We start from the raw sequence: 18,720 nt of genomic DNA on the forward strand, positions 1-18,720 counted from the left end.
TTTCTCTTATATTTATATTTCATTCAGCATAATAGTTTTGAAATTCATCTCTACTGTTGAGGAGATGAACGGTTGTTTGTTCCATTTTACTGCTGAAGAGTAATAAATTGTGTGAGTGTAATTAGTCTATCCCTTCTTTTGAGAGAAACCTGAGCTATTTAAAATTTTTGGCTATTAACGAATAAGCTACTATAAGTATTGTTGTACTGACCTTTTCTTGTGTACAAAAGTTTCATTTCTCCTGGGTAGAGATGCTAGGTCACTGGACAGATGTGTGTTTCATGAATGTTGTCAGTGTTCTTAATTGTAACCATTGCAGGCATGCCATTCAAATTACATGAAGGTTGTCCTTATGTTATTGTCCTACAAGTCCCTGAGGTGCTGCTCATTTTTTAAAACTGTTCTTCTACTCTGTTCTTCAGATTAGATTATTTCCATTGATCTATCTTTAGGTTCATGACTCCTGTCATTTCCATTCTATAAGTTTTAAGTCAGGTATTGTCTTTTTCAGTTCTAGAATGTCCATTTGGCTCTTTTTTATTGCTTCACATTTTGCTAAAATTTCCTGTTTTTATTCATTGCAAGCATATTTTCCTTTACATTCTTAAGCAATTACAACATCTGCTTTAAAATTCTTGTTTGCTAATTCCAGCATTTGAGTTATCTTGAAGTTAGTCTCTGTTGATTTCTTTTGAGAATGGGTTATCTTTCTGCTTCTGAGTAAACTAAATAATTTTGTGTTGTACTGTGAATATTGTACATGATATGATGCAGAAAGTTTTGGTTCTGTTTTGTTTCTCTGAAGAATATTTTTCCCTTTTTCATTTAAGCAGGCAATTTAATTTACTTTGTGCATGCACACACATACTTTCCAGGGCCTGCATTATATTCTTCAAACTAGCAAGACTGAAGGGTTTGGTTTTGATTTGTCAATTTCAGCCACCCTACCTGAAAGAAACTCACCCAGTGTTATTTCCTTCCTTCAATGTTTGACTCCTCTCTACTTTCTGTCTACTTTTGTCTACTCTCCAATGCCTTCAGGTGGTTGTTCTTCATATTTTGTTCATAGGTTATAGTTGTTTTCTGCAGGACTTGTGTGATAGAGCTATTAGGCCACGCCAGAAGGAGAACTTCTCCATTATATATTTTTAAACCACATCAAGTTTATAGGAAATATACAATAATATAGGGTGTGATTTGCAATTAACTCACTGAAAAGGCAAACATTTTTCATGTTGAATAATATGTAACTTATCAGAAAGAAACTTTGTGTCCTTTGCTCATTTTTTAAATTAGATGTTCATCATTTCCTTGATAATAAACAAGTCTTTACACAGTAAGGGTATCAAATATTTTTTTTTATGTTACAAATACATTTTCCTATTTTGTGATCTTTCTATTATGTTTATAGTATATGACACATAGAAAATTCTACTTCCTCTATGTTTATAGGTCTTTCTACTATAAAGTTAATATAACATTTGATTCTTCATAGTTTTTTTTAAGAAATACAGAAGGTCCCCAACATATAATGGTTCGATTTATCATATTTTGACTTTATGATGGTGCCAAAGTGATACACATTTAATAGAAACCAAACTTCAAGTGCCTATACAACCATTCTGTTTTTCACTTTCAGTACAGTATGCAATAAATTGCATGATATATTCAACACTTTATTATAAAGTACACTTTGTGTTAGATGATTTTGCCCAACTATAGGCTAATGTAAGTGTTCTGAGCACATTTAAGGCAGGCTAGGCTAAGCTATAACATTCAGTAGGTTACGTGTATTAAATGTATTACCAACTTACAATATTTTCAACTTATGATGGGTTTATCAGAACATAACCCCACTGTAAGTCAAGGAGCATCTGAATATGTTCACTGCAGAAAATTTTAAAAAACAATCCATGAAAATAAAAATTACCCATAATCCACCTTCTTCCTCCCATATCCCTCTATGAGTAATCCACTGCATGAGTACACCACAATTAGTCTGTCCCTTCTTCTTTAGAGATTCCACAGAAACCTAGCCTATTTACAATTTTTGGCTATTAATGAAGCTACTAATAAGTATTATTGCATAGGCTTTCTTTTTAAAAAATTGGGTATACTTTCAAGTCATTTGGAAAACTAAGGAGAATATGAAAAAATTACACATAATCTATAATCCACCCTTTTTCTCCAATATTTCCAGACAATGTATTATTAAATTTTAGATGTTTCTTTTCTCCTATATAAATGTGTATCATTTTGTTATAAATAGGATTATACCATGTATATGATTTTATATCTTTTTTTACTTAGCATATGGCATGTTCACTTTTTGTTAATGACCCTTAAAAGAATTAAATATTAACTATTAATGAGCTTTAAAATATTTAAAAATTAACTATTAATTATCATATAATACTTTATTTAAGGATATTTTTTATAAGAAGATATATGGTAATAAAAATCAAGAAAAGAGGCCTGGTGCAGTGGCTCATGCCTATAATTCCAGGATTTTGGGAGGCTGAGGTGGGAGGATTGCTTGAGCCAAGGAGTTCAAGACCAGCCTAGGCAACATAGTGAAACCCTCTCTCTACAAAAAAATTTAAAAATTAGCCAGGCATGGTGGCATGTGCCTATCCATAGTCCTAGCTACCAGGGACGCTGAGATGGGAGGATGACTTGGGCCTAGGAGTCCAAGGCTACAATGAGCTACAATTAGGTCACTGCACTCCAGGCTGGGAGACAGAGCGAGACCCTGTCACTAAAAAAAAAGTTTCAATTTCAGTAAAAACCAATCATCAAAAAAAAAAGGTATTATTAATTATAAACTATAAATATTTTTTAAAGTTTAACATGTAATTCCTATTATTATGTTATATGGGTGATATGCTTAGATGTTTGGCCCCTCGAAATCTCATGCTGAAATTGGATCCCCAGTGTTGAATGTGGGGCCCACTGGGAGGTATTTGGGTCATGGGGGCGGATCACTTATGAATGGCTTTGGTGCTCTCCCATGATAATGAGTGAATTCTCACTTTATTAGTTCATGGGATTACTGACTGTTTAAAAAAGCCTGGCACCACCTCCTGTCACTTTTTGCTCCTTCTCCTGCCATATAACACGCCTGCTCCCCCTTCACCTTCTGCCTTGACTGAAAGCTCCCTGAAGCCCTCACCGGAAGCAGATGCTGATGCCATGTTTCTTCAGAGTCTGCAGAACTGTTGTGAGCCAAATAAACCTCTTTTCTTTATATACTGGCCAGCCAGGTAGTTCCTTTATAGCAAAACAAAATGGACTAATATAGTGGCTATGAATGCATGTTTTAATAAGTAAATGGTCTGTAGTTTGTATATGCTGGGCTACAGCTCCAAAAATAGTGTCATCTGAAACAATATTACATATGTTCCCAGAAAATGAAATAAAAACTAAAAATTGCTTAAGTTATAGGAAGAAAATTTTTCTATCTTGATGAAGTCTGACATAAATAACACATAGCACTACACAATCCAGTAACTAAAAAGTAATAAACTAACACATAGGCCACAAATGACAAATACCAGGCAAAGCATATTATCACTTGCCAAATCCACCCCTCATAAAAGACACAACTAATTGATCTAATGACATTCTTTCTGATTGATCCCATTCACAGCAAATTAGGCAATTACCAACTGATTAAAATTGACACAGATGACGTGTTTTTGCTGTCTTTGACGCAAATGGTATGCTATAATGGAAAAAGCACTAGGCTGGGCATAAAGATACCTAAATCCTAATAATGACTGCTATATTAGCAAGTCAGATGATACTGAATAGGTAATTTACTCTCTTTATTGAGGTATGAGATCATGTCTTTCTATTCCCCACTGTACCAAGGACCAAATATTGTACATAGTAATACTACTTAAGGATAGTTTGTTTAGTTAACAAATCAATGTAGTTATGCTTTATTCTGGAAGGAAAGTGGTCTATGAGGAATCTTAAAAGGAAACCCAAGGGAATAAAAAGGTCAGTTTTAAATCTATCACTGCCCAAGTTGAACATGTGTACTGACTGTGCACTGAGAGAACTTGAATAATTGACACAAAAATACTAGAAAAATATTGGAACCATCGCAATTGTACATTCTACTCCTTTGCTTCCCTTTAAAATAGTGATTAATTTTTACTACAGTCTAATAAAATAGTTTTAAACTGAGATGTCTAATAGACACTTCAAAGTTAACATGTCCAAAACTGTAGCAATTCATCGATCACCAAAAATAAAATAAAATAATAAAATTTCTCCACACAGTCTTCCTCATCTCTGCTAACTAATTCCACCCTTTCGCTTGTTCAGGACAGATAATAGTAAGTCATCCCTTTCTCTGTTGCCTCTACTTTCCAAATACATCCCGATGTGCTCATTCTAACCACCATTTCTACCACCCTTTCAACCCACCATCATCTGTCACCTGGATTATTTCAATCACATCAGTCACATAATTATTGGTGTCCCTGATTCTGCCCTTGCCCCTATTCCATCTATTCCAGAACGCACAGCAGTGAGTTCTGATTATAAAACAGACCCTGTCTCTCTTTACCACTCAAAGCCATCTTTGTCTTTCCATTTCTCTTCTTAGGTAGCTAGAAGTCCTTGTACCTACAAGATCTTAAATGATTCTATCTCCAATCACTTTGCTGAACTCCTCTCTTTTCACTCTACTCCTCATTCATTCCAATATAACCACAGTGAATTTTTTGGTGTCCTTCAAAGATGCCAGCTTCATTACTGTCTCAGAGTCTTTGCACATGCTATTTTCTTCTGCTCAGATCATTCTTCTCAGAGATATCTGCATATTTCACTCCTTCACCTCCTCAAGAATTCTGTCCAAATGTCACTTTCTCAGTGAGACTTACATTGACTGCCTATTAAAAACTCCAGTCCCATTCCAACACCAGCACTTCCCACTACCTTTACTCAATTTTATTTTTCTCCAGGACACTTACATTTATTTATAATGTTTATTATTTGTCCTCCTTCCCCACTGAAATGTAAGATCCATAATTATAATGATTTTTGTCTGTTTTATTCACTGTTCATACAATGGTGAGTGACATACATAAAATAATATTTTCAAATGACTATATTCCATATAACACTAAGGTTCTACTCAAGTGCTCAAAGGAATCTCAAAATTCTATATTTGCTTTCTAAAAAATATATTTTTAGTGATGTAATAACTGACTAACACTAAAATATATGCAAATAGTATTACCAAACGCTAACACAATAGAGACAACCAATGCATTAAAATACGATGCCAGATAAACTTGTTTATGGGCCTCAGAATACAATCTCTATCATCTGTTTAACTAATAATATTCTGAAAATTTGAGTAAATACTAAAAAATCATTACCCTTTAGAACTGCTTCTTTTATGTGATTTAGGATTTATTCTATATTTTACATCCCTCAAAAGAGAAAAACACAAAAATAAATTTGAAAGAGATACATATTAGGCACAACTATAATCTGTAACATCTGATTTAAAATTTGCTTCATAAAATAATACAACATTGTTGTCATTTATTGGCTCTGGTAAATGTAACAAAATGAAGCATAATATAATAAAACACTATTTTTATCTGTTTTATACATTACAGTTCAAAGCAAATTCCAGCCCTATCCAGCCAATAAAGGACAGATTATTTTTTTACCTGTTTCTAAATCTACCAGTCTAATACATTCCAGAGTATCACATACACCAAACTGCCTCCTTTATTATTTTTCCAACAGACATACAAGGTTCCTATAAAAATATTTCAGTCAAAATCTAATTATTTGTGGGTATCTGCAACAAGTTTATCAGTGGCAGGCTCTGATCATCTGGAAAGAATGCCAATTACAACTGGAGGATCATCAGGTAGCTTAAGTGAAGTGTGATCTTGTACTCAGAGTTTATATATAAGGGCATGGTACTGTTAAAAGACCATACTTAATTTTAGATTAATTTTTCATAAGAAGAAAGCATTTAAGTTTATTATAGCAAAATAACTGAAAGTTAATGTCTAGGAAGACTAGAATAATAAAAACTTATTAAGGAAGTACAGGTAGAAAAGCTAAGACATTTTATAATATTTATTCATTTTAACAATATTTTCATTCCAAGACATGTAATTCTTTGTATTTGTGTTCTAATGTAGACTTTTCACAAATATACCTTCAAAATCATTGCATAAATTGTTTAAAATATTATATTAATCTATCCTGACAAAATTTCCTGCCAACTTAGTCATTTAAAAATTTCGCATTTGAAGATTTCATTTACATCTGAAACTAAAACATACTGTCCCTTTCTCTGTGAGAAGAAAACTAGCCATTTTATTCAAGAGTATTTGTGTCCAATTATATATAATGTTATTGTGAAACTGCCCTGTCTTTGGAAAGAAGATGATCATAAGCCACTGATTCCTATAATAGGGGTATGAGTTAACAAATGTCACTGAGAAACACTGGATCAATGAGCAATGACCATTATACAGTCGTACTCCCCTTATCCATGAAAGATACATTCTAAGACCCCCAGCGGACGCCTAAAACCACAGATAGCACCAAACCCCATACATACTATGTTTTCTCCCAATACACACAGACATTACACAGTTTAAATTATAAATTACGTAAAGTAAGAGATTAACAATAATAAAATAGAAAAATTACAGTATATTATGATAGTAATATACTGTAATAAAAGTTGAACGTGGTCACTCTCTCAAAATATCTTATTGTACTATACTTGCCCTTCTTGTGATGATATGAGATGATAAAATTCAGACCATGGTTGACTGTGGGTAACTGAAACCATGGATAAGGGGTGGGGGGGACTACTGTATACTTTCTTCAGTTCTTTTTATTTATTTATTTATTTATTTATTTAATTTATTTATTTTGAGACAGAGTCTCGCTTTGTTGCCTGGGCTACAGTGAGTGCCATGGCATCAGCCTAGCTCACAGCAACCTCAAACTCCTGGGCTTAAGCAATCCTACTGCCTCAGCCTCCTGAGTAGCTGGGACTACAGGCATGCGCCACTATGCCTGGCTAATTTTTTCCATATGTATTTTTAGTTGGACAGATAATTTATTTCTATTTTTAGTAGAGATGGGGGTCTCACTCTTGCTCAGTCTGGTCTCGAACTCCTGACCTTGAGCGATCCACCGGTCTCGGCCTCCCAGAGTGCTAGGATTACAGGCGTGAGCCACCGCGCCCAGCCTCTTCAGTTATTTTTAAAATAATTCAGCTATATTTGTCATTGATATAAGTCTATTACTCATGATTCCATTGGCATAACATCAGGCCTGACAGGCATACATAAATACTTACTGCTAATTAACTTTTATTGTATCCATGCACAGAAAAGAGTTAACACAGCAGACATGACACTACTATCCTTAGAAAGGGCTGCTTAAAAGGCTGGCCCTTAGCTAGCATCTGAGAACTTGGGTTTTGGGAGTGTTCCCTAATTGATAAGAGTGGCTCACTGTGCCCAAACTGTTTGTGCAAACAGTATGGTTTATCCTGAACACCTGCTTTCATTCTGGGAATTTGAAATTTTGGTACATATTAGGCAGAGGGTGCCCATATGACCAACTCCAAACAAAAATTGGGGACTGAGTCCTTAATGAACCCTCTTGGTGAACAACATTTCACATGTGTTGTCACAATTCAGTGCTGGGGGAATTAAGCACATCTGAGTGACACTACCAGGAGAGGACTCTTAAAGCTCGTGTCTGGTTTCCTCTGAACTTGTCTCACATGCCTTTTCCCTTTGTTGATTTTGTTTTGTATCTTTTTGATGTTATAAACCTTAGCCATGAATACAACTATATGCTGAGTCCTGTGAGTCTTCCTAGCAAATCACCAAACCCAGGAGTGGCCTTGGGGACCCATAACACTGTCCAGTGTAAGTCCAAAGAGCAGAAACTGTGCCTTACATCTATTTGTATTTCTTAGAGTACATAACATAATCTTATATATAACACATATTCATCATATTTGCTGATTATTATCCTCTTAATATATCCAGACCCAGTGTAAAGATGTGCTGCATCTCCAGTTCTGTGTTACTTAATACTGATGAACTGGTTAAATGACAAAAATATATGTGAAAATAATGGTACAGTTCAAAGAACAAATGAAAAGTTCTTGGCAGGTTCAAAAGTCTATATAGTCCTGTACCTTGTTTCAAAGCTGTTTTGATAATTCTCTGCATGCAAACTTCCTAAAGACTATCCTAAGCATTTTTAATTTCTCTTTTTTATCTATTCACATATCTTTGGAATTTAGCAAAATTTAACATACTTTAGTTGTGTGTAACTGATAGAAGAGGGCAGGCATTTTATCAAGCTTCTGTATTATTTAACTATAGCTCTGTGATGTTTCCGAGAAATAAACAATCCATGCTTCCTTGTACTTTATATAATTCCTTCAGGACTATACCCCACTTACTGGATTAAAAAGACTGCAACACAGATAGCAAAGAAACATTAAAATAAGGCAAAATAAGGCCCAAGGGATGAAAAGAGTTAGTGAGAAGGAGAACATAGCTAGGTTAAAGAAAGTTCTAAGCCATCCCTGATGACAAAGAATTTTTTGGTCTGGATTTCTCATAGCAAAAAGAAAAAAAGCTCTTATTATTTTTAAAGCAAACATCATTATCTAACAGAGACTTTATATCAAATGTCAACTATGCACTTCAAAAAAGCAAAGAAATGTAACAAGGAATTTTTACAAAACATAGCAATTCAGTGACTCTTCATCTTACAGAAGTTCTATTTCCAGAAGAAAAACTGATAATACTAGAATGCTTACTCTATCAATATATGAGACAAACAATATTTTTAAAAAACATTACTAACATAAAAATGTAAATCATTAAATTAGTGAATTCAAACAGCTGGAAAAAGGCCCAAAGCTGAAAGTATCCTACAGAGTTTGTCCAACCATCTCCCTAAGTACAAGTTGGTAACTCCTAGATCCAAGAAAGAGCAATGATTCCATCATTACAGTTGCTATAAGGGGATTTATTTTGGCTTTTTGGAGGTAAGGAAAGTAGGAGGAAGAAAGAAAGAGATTTAGCCATTGTAAAGTTTTCCTTCAGTTCCATTTCCCATGTACTCAGTGTTCACTGTTTTAATGTTGACCAAGAAAATCAAATGGAAAAGCTTTCCTACATAATCATGTTTTGACATTTAGCAAGAAGTCAGATCACTTATTAAAATTCCTATATATTTATCTAAGAACCATACAATTACCAGTATACTTTAGTCATTTATTTTAGTGGTCCTATTCACTGCCCATAATGTCACTGGCAAAAGAAGAATATTATAAAGTTGAAATTTATATTTAAATCAGTAACTCATCTTTTGATACTAACAGAGCTTATAAGCTTGTCTAAATTTCCACAATAGTAAGATCAGTATTCTCAATTCTGTAAGTATCGAATCTCTAAGTCAAGTCACCTTTACTAATCAAATCAAAAGTTCCAAAAGAAGAGGTGATCACTATTTTTTCTCTTCAAAAAAGAAATATATACTTTTATGTTTCTTACTTTACATTCTTAAAAACATATTTCATACAAAGATTCTAAAGTTGACACCATTTTAATAATATAAACACTGGTTAATTGTCACGCAAAAGCTAAGATTTTTTTGTATTAGGTCACAGTTTTCATTATATTGAAATGGTGCAGTTACTGGAACTTATATAAATTCACTGTAGAATCAGAATCATGTAATTATTGACTAAAGTCAATTTTAGAAGTACTAGAATATATAATGATGAAATATTCTAAATGTTATCTGCTGCTTAAGACATTTTAATTGTATTTAAACATTAGGTGAAATATGCAACTTAGACTAAATCAATGTATAGTAAAAACCAATAGTGTATAATGAAGGTATCATGTAAGCTGGTTAAAAAATTATAATGAAGACAGAACTAGTAAGAATATAGCAACCTGGCTGAAATTGATATTCATTAGGGTACTCCTCACATCAATAGGGAGCATTTGGACTCTGTGGTCTTTATCAGTGTCCCAGCTGGTAATGGTTGAAGGTTAATGCCTTACCCAATTCTGTTCAATTTTCTATCCTAATTAGCCCTCCAAATCTATAGCTGTGAGCACCAAGTGTCTGTGCTCAAAAGAAACTAATTAATGCTAGCAAATTAGATCAAGTCCAAAGATCCAACAGCCAAACTCTTAGTTAAATGCTCCTTGTTAATAGGAAGTGTAGCTGTCAATAACTGCTGTTGGTGACTATAATGAGGCATCTTTCCTTCATTGAAAGTGATTTCATTTCTCTTTGTCTCTGGAAAAGCTGTTCCATTCCCTTCACAAACCTAAGTTGCTGGCAGTCTGACCCAATTCTTATGATCAGCTGGGTTGAAATGACATAAAAAAAAAAAATCAAACAGAAAAGCTTTCCTACATAATCATGTTTCAGGCATTTAGCAGAAAGTCAGATCACTTATTAAAATTCCTATATCTTTATCCAAGAATCAAACAATTAGCATGCACAATGCTTTTATATAAAATCCTATAATTAATAAAGCAAAGGCTATAAACAGTAAATAAACTACAATGCAAGTGTCCTGATTCTAAATTATGTCTTATTGTTCAATGTAAATGCAGCTTTCTTCTGCTGCTTGAGCAATACTAATGTTCATTCTTTCCTAATTTACATGGTTAAACAGGGAAAATACTAAAGATTGATCTTATAAAATAATCAATTTTAGACTCTAAAACACTATTTTGGACCATATGGTCTAAAAAAAATCAATCTATGATTACCTATAAGAAATTTAAATGTTCAAAAATCAATTATAACATACATTCTAATAAGAGGAAATGAATTGAAATAATCCAAATGAATCTCAGATTTAAAGATGCTAAGTCTTCAGAAGACTGTAAAGATATTAAATAAACAAAACTTAACCATCAACATCCTAAACAACAACTTTTGATAAAGAAGTAAAAATTAAACAGTTTCTCTTCTGTAACATTACAAAGTAGTAGTTGTGCAACACAAATATTTTAAAGTTATACTCTATTCTTTCATTTTGAAAACTAAAAGTTTCACTAACAGTAAACAAAGGCATTTCTGAAAATCAAAGCCATGAAATCATTCTGCATTTTCATCTGAATCGTGTCATAAAAATTAAACCTATAATTGAGTTAGCTGGCTTTCTTTCATTCTAGGTATCAGGACAACATGTTACAAAACAGCATAAATACAACTTATTTGTATAACTTTAGACTGATATAAGTAATAAGTAAATTTTCCTAGTAGTGAAAAGTTAACCCTATAATTTTATTATCCATTTTTAAGTTTTATCCTCCCTCACCTGAATCAGGATGTATATTTTAAAGTTCTATGATGCAAGTGGAGAAGATACCTCTTGTGACTATCAGCATGACACCTGCCAATGACAGATGTGCACCGAACCCTGTTTGCAGGTGCCAATAGGTTAGTTTCTCCTGACACTCGGGGGTGGGTATTGAAGGAAGGTGCTCTGATTAAACAACTAATTCACAGTGAAAGCAAAACTATAGAATGATTACTTATTTTAAATTACTAACTTACGGATAGATTTAAAAACGGAATAGATCGTAATTCATTTAACTTAAGAAACAGAAATGACCATCACAATTGTTGAGTCTAAGGAACTACACTTAGTGTCTCCATCCATCAACTGCAAAAGTCCTTTCTAAGGGCTGAGGGCAGGGATGGGGAAAGAAATGACATAGTTTTGGAGTTGACACAGCCCTGCTCCCCTGTACAGAAACTTGCAGTGGAAGTACAGCCCATCATCCTCTCTAAAAATTATTGTGGTCCCTCCCCACAGGGAAAAGTGAAGAAGGGGAGCCAGAAAAATAGCCTATGTCAGTAAAATTCTACTTCTTCTTTTTTACAGCCACTCCAAGAGGTAGTTTATTTTTTAAAGATATTTCTACAGTAATATTGCCATCTGTTTTTCTAGTTACTCATCACTTACAAATGTATTATTGCCTCATTTTTTACCTTCCACTGCTTTGTTTACATTTTTCACTAGAGTGTTACATATTAATCAATAATATGTCTCTAGATTTATAGAATATAGAAATATTTCATATTAAAAAACATTTTCCAAAGAAAAACATATATGTGTGGGTGCCTAGTGCATGCATTTACATAAATATCTTCCACTTAGAAACATAAAACAAAAAACTCAGACTCATTGTAGGTCCTTTTGGGATTCCATTAACAATTCTGTAATAGACAATGACACCAAAGAAAATAATCTTAGAATATATATACACATACACGCACATATATATATGAATATGTTGATAGATGAAAAACAGGTACATGTTAGATTTGATCTTTCTTCTTTCCCTATCAAAATCGCCAGAATAACTCAGTTCTCCAAAATACTCATAACAAATTTTTCTCAATATATAACTGTACTTCTGGGGAAAAAATGTTTTACTAGTAATTTGGGGGAATATTTTTAAATTGTAAATGAATTGAACATTGCTGGAAGTTCTGAAAGCTGAAATACTGGTATTTCAGTGAAAGGGTGAGAAGCAATTCATACATATTAATTCACTGACTACTTGACTCTGAGGCTAAGGATTAAATTCAGATCATATTATTAAAAATAAATTTGATCTTTATATGAATATTTGAATCTTACCTTGAACTTGTTCAGAACACCTCTCTCTGGCCTTTTCTCTCATTATTTTAGGGATCAAAACATCTTTTTCGACATGTCTAAGATGCTGCTCTGGAAGAAAAAAAGATCTTTCTTTAATAAAGTCTCAAGTAAATCAACAGATTAGGGGAAAAAGAAACATTCTCATTTACTTAAAAGCCTATGTAAATATATTCAAAACTGACTCTTTTAGAGGCTGATAAAACTGTGATTATTTTAGTCATTGAGAATCATCCTAAATATTTTTTGATATACAAAAAAATAAATGCAAGGGACAGAGGCAACATTTTTCCAAAAATTTATGCAAAGTATGGCATTTTTACTTGATAACATATTCCACGCAGTCTTGTCAAAATTAGAATCTAAATCATCATCTTCTTATTAATATAATCCACAAAAAGAGATTTTTCGTTGATACTAACATCCAAGGATAGATGAAGAAATACAAGATTAAGAAACACATGAGTAGTTTTTCTACCTGGTAATGAAAGTAGACCTAAGAAAAGTGGCAGAAGAAAAAGTGGAACTATGGGTCCACATACAAAGCACATAAGATTTCTCTGCATTTTAAACACAGCCTCTACAACTGGACTAAAATGACAGACTGAGCACCTGATCCACAGTCCCAACTGCTCCTTAATTTCTAAGAGAGTCCTGTAAAACAAACAAGAAGTAAGGGTCTTCAGTGAACAAAAAATGATGAGTAATCTCATTACTGAAAAACAAAAGGCAGAAGAGATAAGGTTAAGGGAGGTAATCATATTCCTATAGAGTACCCAGGAAAAAACTGATGCCAAAAGTGGGTATTGCTCCTGTTCTGAAGTAGCAATAAACTTCCCTGAAGGAAACTAAAGAGTTATTGAAGTACCTCTGTAAAACACAAATGGTTGGCTTCTCTTCTGCCTTCAGCCCGTGGGTGAGAAAAGTAATTATAGGTATTAAATTCCCAAAAGACCAGGAAGTTTCCCAGAATCTAGTGACACCTAGGAAAACCATGAACACCCAAACTCGTTCTAGTACTATGCTGTCCTCAACGATCTCAGGATGCAGGCAGCAATGCAGTGACGTATGTTTGCAGGGAAGCTAACAGGGTATCTCAAAAACCAACAAAATCATCAACAAAACAGCCAAGAAGCACACAAATTTGATGAAGGACAACACAGTGAAAGGGAGAAACCAATTGAAATTAATCAAAAAGTAAACAACTCCAAAGAGGGTTAAAAGAGTAAAGGGTTAAAGATTTTAGACTACTATAATAAGTTTATTGAGACAAATAAAAAGACATGAGTCCTCAGACAAAATGGTCCATCGATTACCTAAATGCACTTTGATAAAATGTCTGAAACCCCCAAAATCATAAAAGCTTCAAAAGGGAAAAACATTGCCCACATAAAGTAATGAGAATCAGATTTAGATCATGTTTCATTGGCAAAACATGATGCAACAGGACAATGGAGAAATAACTTCAAAGTTCTGAGAATCACTTTATATCCAAGAATTCTAAAGTCAATTAAACCACCAATTAAGAGCGAGGTTAAGGAAATTTTCGGATACGTAGAAAACTAAAATGTTTACCACCTTCAAACCCTACAGAAAAAAAAAGAAATCTCTTCACTACAGTTGACTCTTGAACAACAAGTGCAGGTCCACTTATACACTGATTTTGTTCAACCAAACACGATTAAACATACGGTATTTTGGGGAGGCAAACCTGCATATACAGAGGGCTGCCTTTCCATATACACAGGTTTTCCAGGTCAGACTACAGGACTTGGGTATACACAGATTTTGGTATATGGACGGGGTAGTTGGTCCTGGAACCAGTCCACTGAGTATACTGAGGGGGGACTGTACTATTGTCATGCAACAACCACTAATGAAATTTAAGTGATGTAGAACATAAACATTTTACTATGCTTAGGGATTCTATGGGTCATAGGGGACTCATCAGGGAAGACTCAAACGACTAGTGTTGATTTCAACAGCTGCAAAAGCTGAAGCAAATGGATTTTCTTCCAAAATTACTTTTCTTCACCTACATATTTGATACCTGACCTGGAATGGCTCAGGTTTACAGTCCTGAGCACCTACCCATGGCCTCTCTATGTGCAGCCAAGAAACACTGTTCCTACTACATTATACTGATTCAAGTCACTAAGGATACTCAAGTGCAGGGGAATTAGACTTTATTCTTTGTGGCAAGGCCACATTCTAAAGAGCATGAGGGACAAGAGATAATGTTGTGACCTTCTTTATAAAATAAAATCTGTCACAAAATATTGTGAACGTCTTTATAAAATAAAATCTATCACAAGAAGTAATTCTATATTGTGATAGAATAAAATTGAACCCATGATGTATAAATGCGAAATATATAAAGCATATTAGAAAAACATACATTTAAATTAACTTGTTAAAACTGCAAAGTACTTGAACATTATCAACTAACTTGACCTAACTAACATTTATAGAATATTCTACCCCATAATAGCAGACCATCTACAAAGATAAACCATACCCTGGCTATGAAACAAATCTCAATAAATTTGAAAGAATTCAAGCCACACAAAGTATGTTCCCTGATGCCAATGTAAAAATAACAGAAAGATCTCTGGATAATCTCCAAATATTGGTAAGCTAAATAACACATTTTTAAATAATCCATGGATCTGAGAAGATATCAAAAGGGAAAACAGAAAATATTTTGATATAAACAAAAATGAAAACGCAACATATCAAAATGTGTGTGATGCAGCTAAAACAGTACTTAGAGAAAAATCTGTAGCACGAAAAGCCTATGTAGAAAAAGAAGAAAGGTCTTAAATCAACTTAAGCATCTACCTTGAGAAACAAAAAAATAATAAATAAAATACAAAGCAAGCAAAAGAAAGGAAATGATGAAGATCAAAGCATAAGTCAATGAAATAGAAGACAAACCAATATAGGGAAAAAAACTGATTCTTTGAGAAGATCATTAAAATTTATAAACCACTAGCCAGACTGATCGGACAAAAAGGCCACAAATTTCAAACATCAGAAATGATAAAACATTTTAAAATGATAATAAGGGAATATTATGAACAAACTTGACAATTAAAATGAACAAATTCCCTAAAAAAACACAACCAAAACTCACTCAGGAAGACAGAGATAACCAGTATTGCAATTGAATTTATAGTTAAAAGCCTGCCCACAAAGAAAATTCCAGGCCCAGATAACCTCTCTGATGAACTGATCAAATATTTAATTAAAAAAAATCAACTCTACACAAACTCTTCCAGAAAAGCACTCTTGAGACCAGCATTACCCTGACACCAAAACCAAAGACATTATAAGAAACACTAAGCCCTGTATCCCTCATGAATATATATGTAAAAATCTTAAAAAAAGATTAATTGAATCCAGTAATAAACAATATATACAAAGATAATATTAATACCTCATGACCAAGGGGGGTTTATTCCAGGACTGCAAGGTTCACTTAACATTCAAAAATCAGTAAGTGTAATTCACCATATTAAGAAACTAAAAAAGGAAAAACACATGGTTATCACATTAGACACAGAAAATACATTTAACAAAAATCCAATATCTATTCCTAATAAAAACCCTCAGTAAAGTAATAGAAGGAAACTTCTTCAACATCTGTGACATCCACAGGAGAAAAAAACAAAAGCCCACAGCTAAAATCATACTTAATGGTGCAACAGTATTTTTTTGCTAAGACAGTGAACAAGATAAAGTCTGTTCTCACCACTTCTATTCAACATTGTACTAGATGTTCTAGTCAGTGCAATAAGGCAAGAAAAATAAATAAAAAGAATCCAGATTGGAAAGGAAGAAATAAATCCCTTATTATTCACAGATAACACGATTGTCTACATAAAAATGAATAGCATCTACAAAAAGTCACCAGAATAAGTGAGTTTAGCAAGGCTGCCAGATAGATGATCAATATATAAAAACCAAATGGAGAAAACATGGGAAAAAATCAGAGAACCAGAAGATAATTCAATAGATCCAATTTGAAAAGTTAATCAGAGAGATAGGAAATGATACTGAAAGGAAATTTAGGACAATAGGAATGAAGAAGGAACAACAGAAAGGGTAAATGCAGTAAACTATTCTTTTCTTGAGTTTTTAAAATTATTTTGACAGAAGCAAAAATTATAGCATTCTTGTTGTATTTGGGGTACTAGTAAAGATAACTAGATCATAAAGGTGAGAGGCAAAGCAATTTTGGTGGTGGTAAGATATCTATATTTCACTTGAATGATAAAATATTGAAGCTGCGAGGCTGTGATAAACCATACATGTATATTGTAATTTCTATCACAATTGCTAAAAAAAATTAAGAGATAAAGTCAAAAATACTATATAAAACAAAGGGAATACTAAAAATTGAAATCAAAGTATTTTCTCTGACCAAAATGGTATCAACCAGAAATCAGTAACAGAAAGATAACAGGAAAATCTCCCAACACTTGGAAATTAAATAGCACATTTTTAAATAATCCACAGGTCAGAGAGGAAGTGTCAAAAGAAATAAAGGAATACCTCATATTGACCTGAATGAAAATGAAAATACAACATATCAAAATTTGTAATACAAAGAAAGGTAAAGCAGTGCTTATAGAAAAATTTATAGCAATAAATGTTCATAGTAGAAGAAGTCTCAAACCAATAATCTAAGCTTCCAACTGACAAAACTAGAAAAAGGACAAAACGAACCTAAAGTAAGAACAAGAAAATAATGAAGACCAGAAATCAATAAAATTGACAACACAAAACAGATGATCAATTAAATTGGAACTTGTTTTCAGAAAGATCAGTAAAAATGACCCAGATAGCTTCATTAGCAAATTCTACAAAATATTCAAGGAACAAATAATACTAATTCTACAGTCTTATGCCAACACATTTTATGAGGCCAGTATTACCCTTAAACCAAAAGCAAAATAAGTATTTACAAAAAAAAAAAAAAAAAACACATGCACACAAAAACCCATAGACCAATATGCCCCCTGAACACAGATGCAAAAATCCTCAACAAAATATTAACAAATCAAACACAGCAACATATAAAAAGGAAAATGCATCACAACTAAACTGAATTTATTCCAGGAATGCAAGGCTGGTTCACTATTTGAAGTTCAATCAATGTAATCCATCATATTAACAGTCTAAAAGAGGAAAATGATACAATCATTATCAATTGATGCAGAGAAAGCATGGGACAAAATTCAATACACATTCATTTTAAAAAAATTCTCAATAAACTTGAAATAGAAGGGAACTTCTTTAACCTAATGAAGAGCATCTGCGAAAATCCTATAGCTAACATCGTACTTAATGGTAAAACACTGAATGCTTTCCCTATAAGAACAGTAATATGGAATAAAATTGCATGGAACTATATATACACACACACATAAGTTCATGTAAAACCTGGTGAAAACTGAAAAAGTCTATAATCTAGTTAACAGTATTGTAGTTCCACCTTCAATTTCCTGGTTTTGATATAATACTACACTTATATAAGGTGTCATAAATGGGCAAAGCTGTGCAAAAGATACACAAGACTCTATAGAGTATTTTTTGCAACTTCATGTGAGTATATAATTATTTCAAAATAAAAAGTTAAAGAAAACAGTTCTAGAAAAAATCATAGGAGAAAATCTTCCTGACCCAGAGTTAGGCAAAGAGTTCTTATATATGATACCAAACACATGATCCTTAAAAAATATAAACATATCAATGAATTAGACTTCATCAAAATTACAAACTCTTGCCCCATGAAAGTCCCTATTAAGAAGATAAAAAGATGAGCCACAGACGAAGAAAAAAATCTCATATGTGACAAAAGACTTGTATACAGAATATATAAAGACTTCTTACTCAACAGTAAGAAAACAACAATCCAATTAGAAATGGGCAAAACTTGAAGAAATACTACACCAAAAAGGATACACAGATAGCAAATTAAA

The 18,720-nt window shown here is 33.0% G+C and overlaps 1 protein-coding gene across 1 annotated transcript in view; it reads right to left on the bottom strand.

Moving 5' to 3' along the window:
* The window catches only part of CMC1 (C-X9-C motif containing 1), a 77,143-nt gene that overhangs the window by 38,734 nt on the left and 19,689 nt on the right, over positions 1–18,720 (bottom strand). The window contains exon 2 of the mRNA XM_045537700.1: positions 12,716–12,805. Within this exon, the coding sequence (XP_045393656.1) occupies positions 12,716–12,805 (90 nt within the window). The remainder of the gene's footprint in view (positions 1–12,715; positions 12,806–18,720) is intronic.

The sequence above is a fragment of the Lemur catta genome, chromosome 1 (genome assembly GCF_020740605.2).
Source record: "Lemur catta isolate mLemCat1 chromosome 1, mLemCat1.pri, whole genome shotgun sequence".
NCBI classification, from domain to species: Eukaryota; Metazoa; Chordata; class Mammalia; order Primates; family Lemuridae; genus Lemur; species Lemur catta.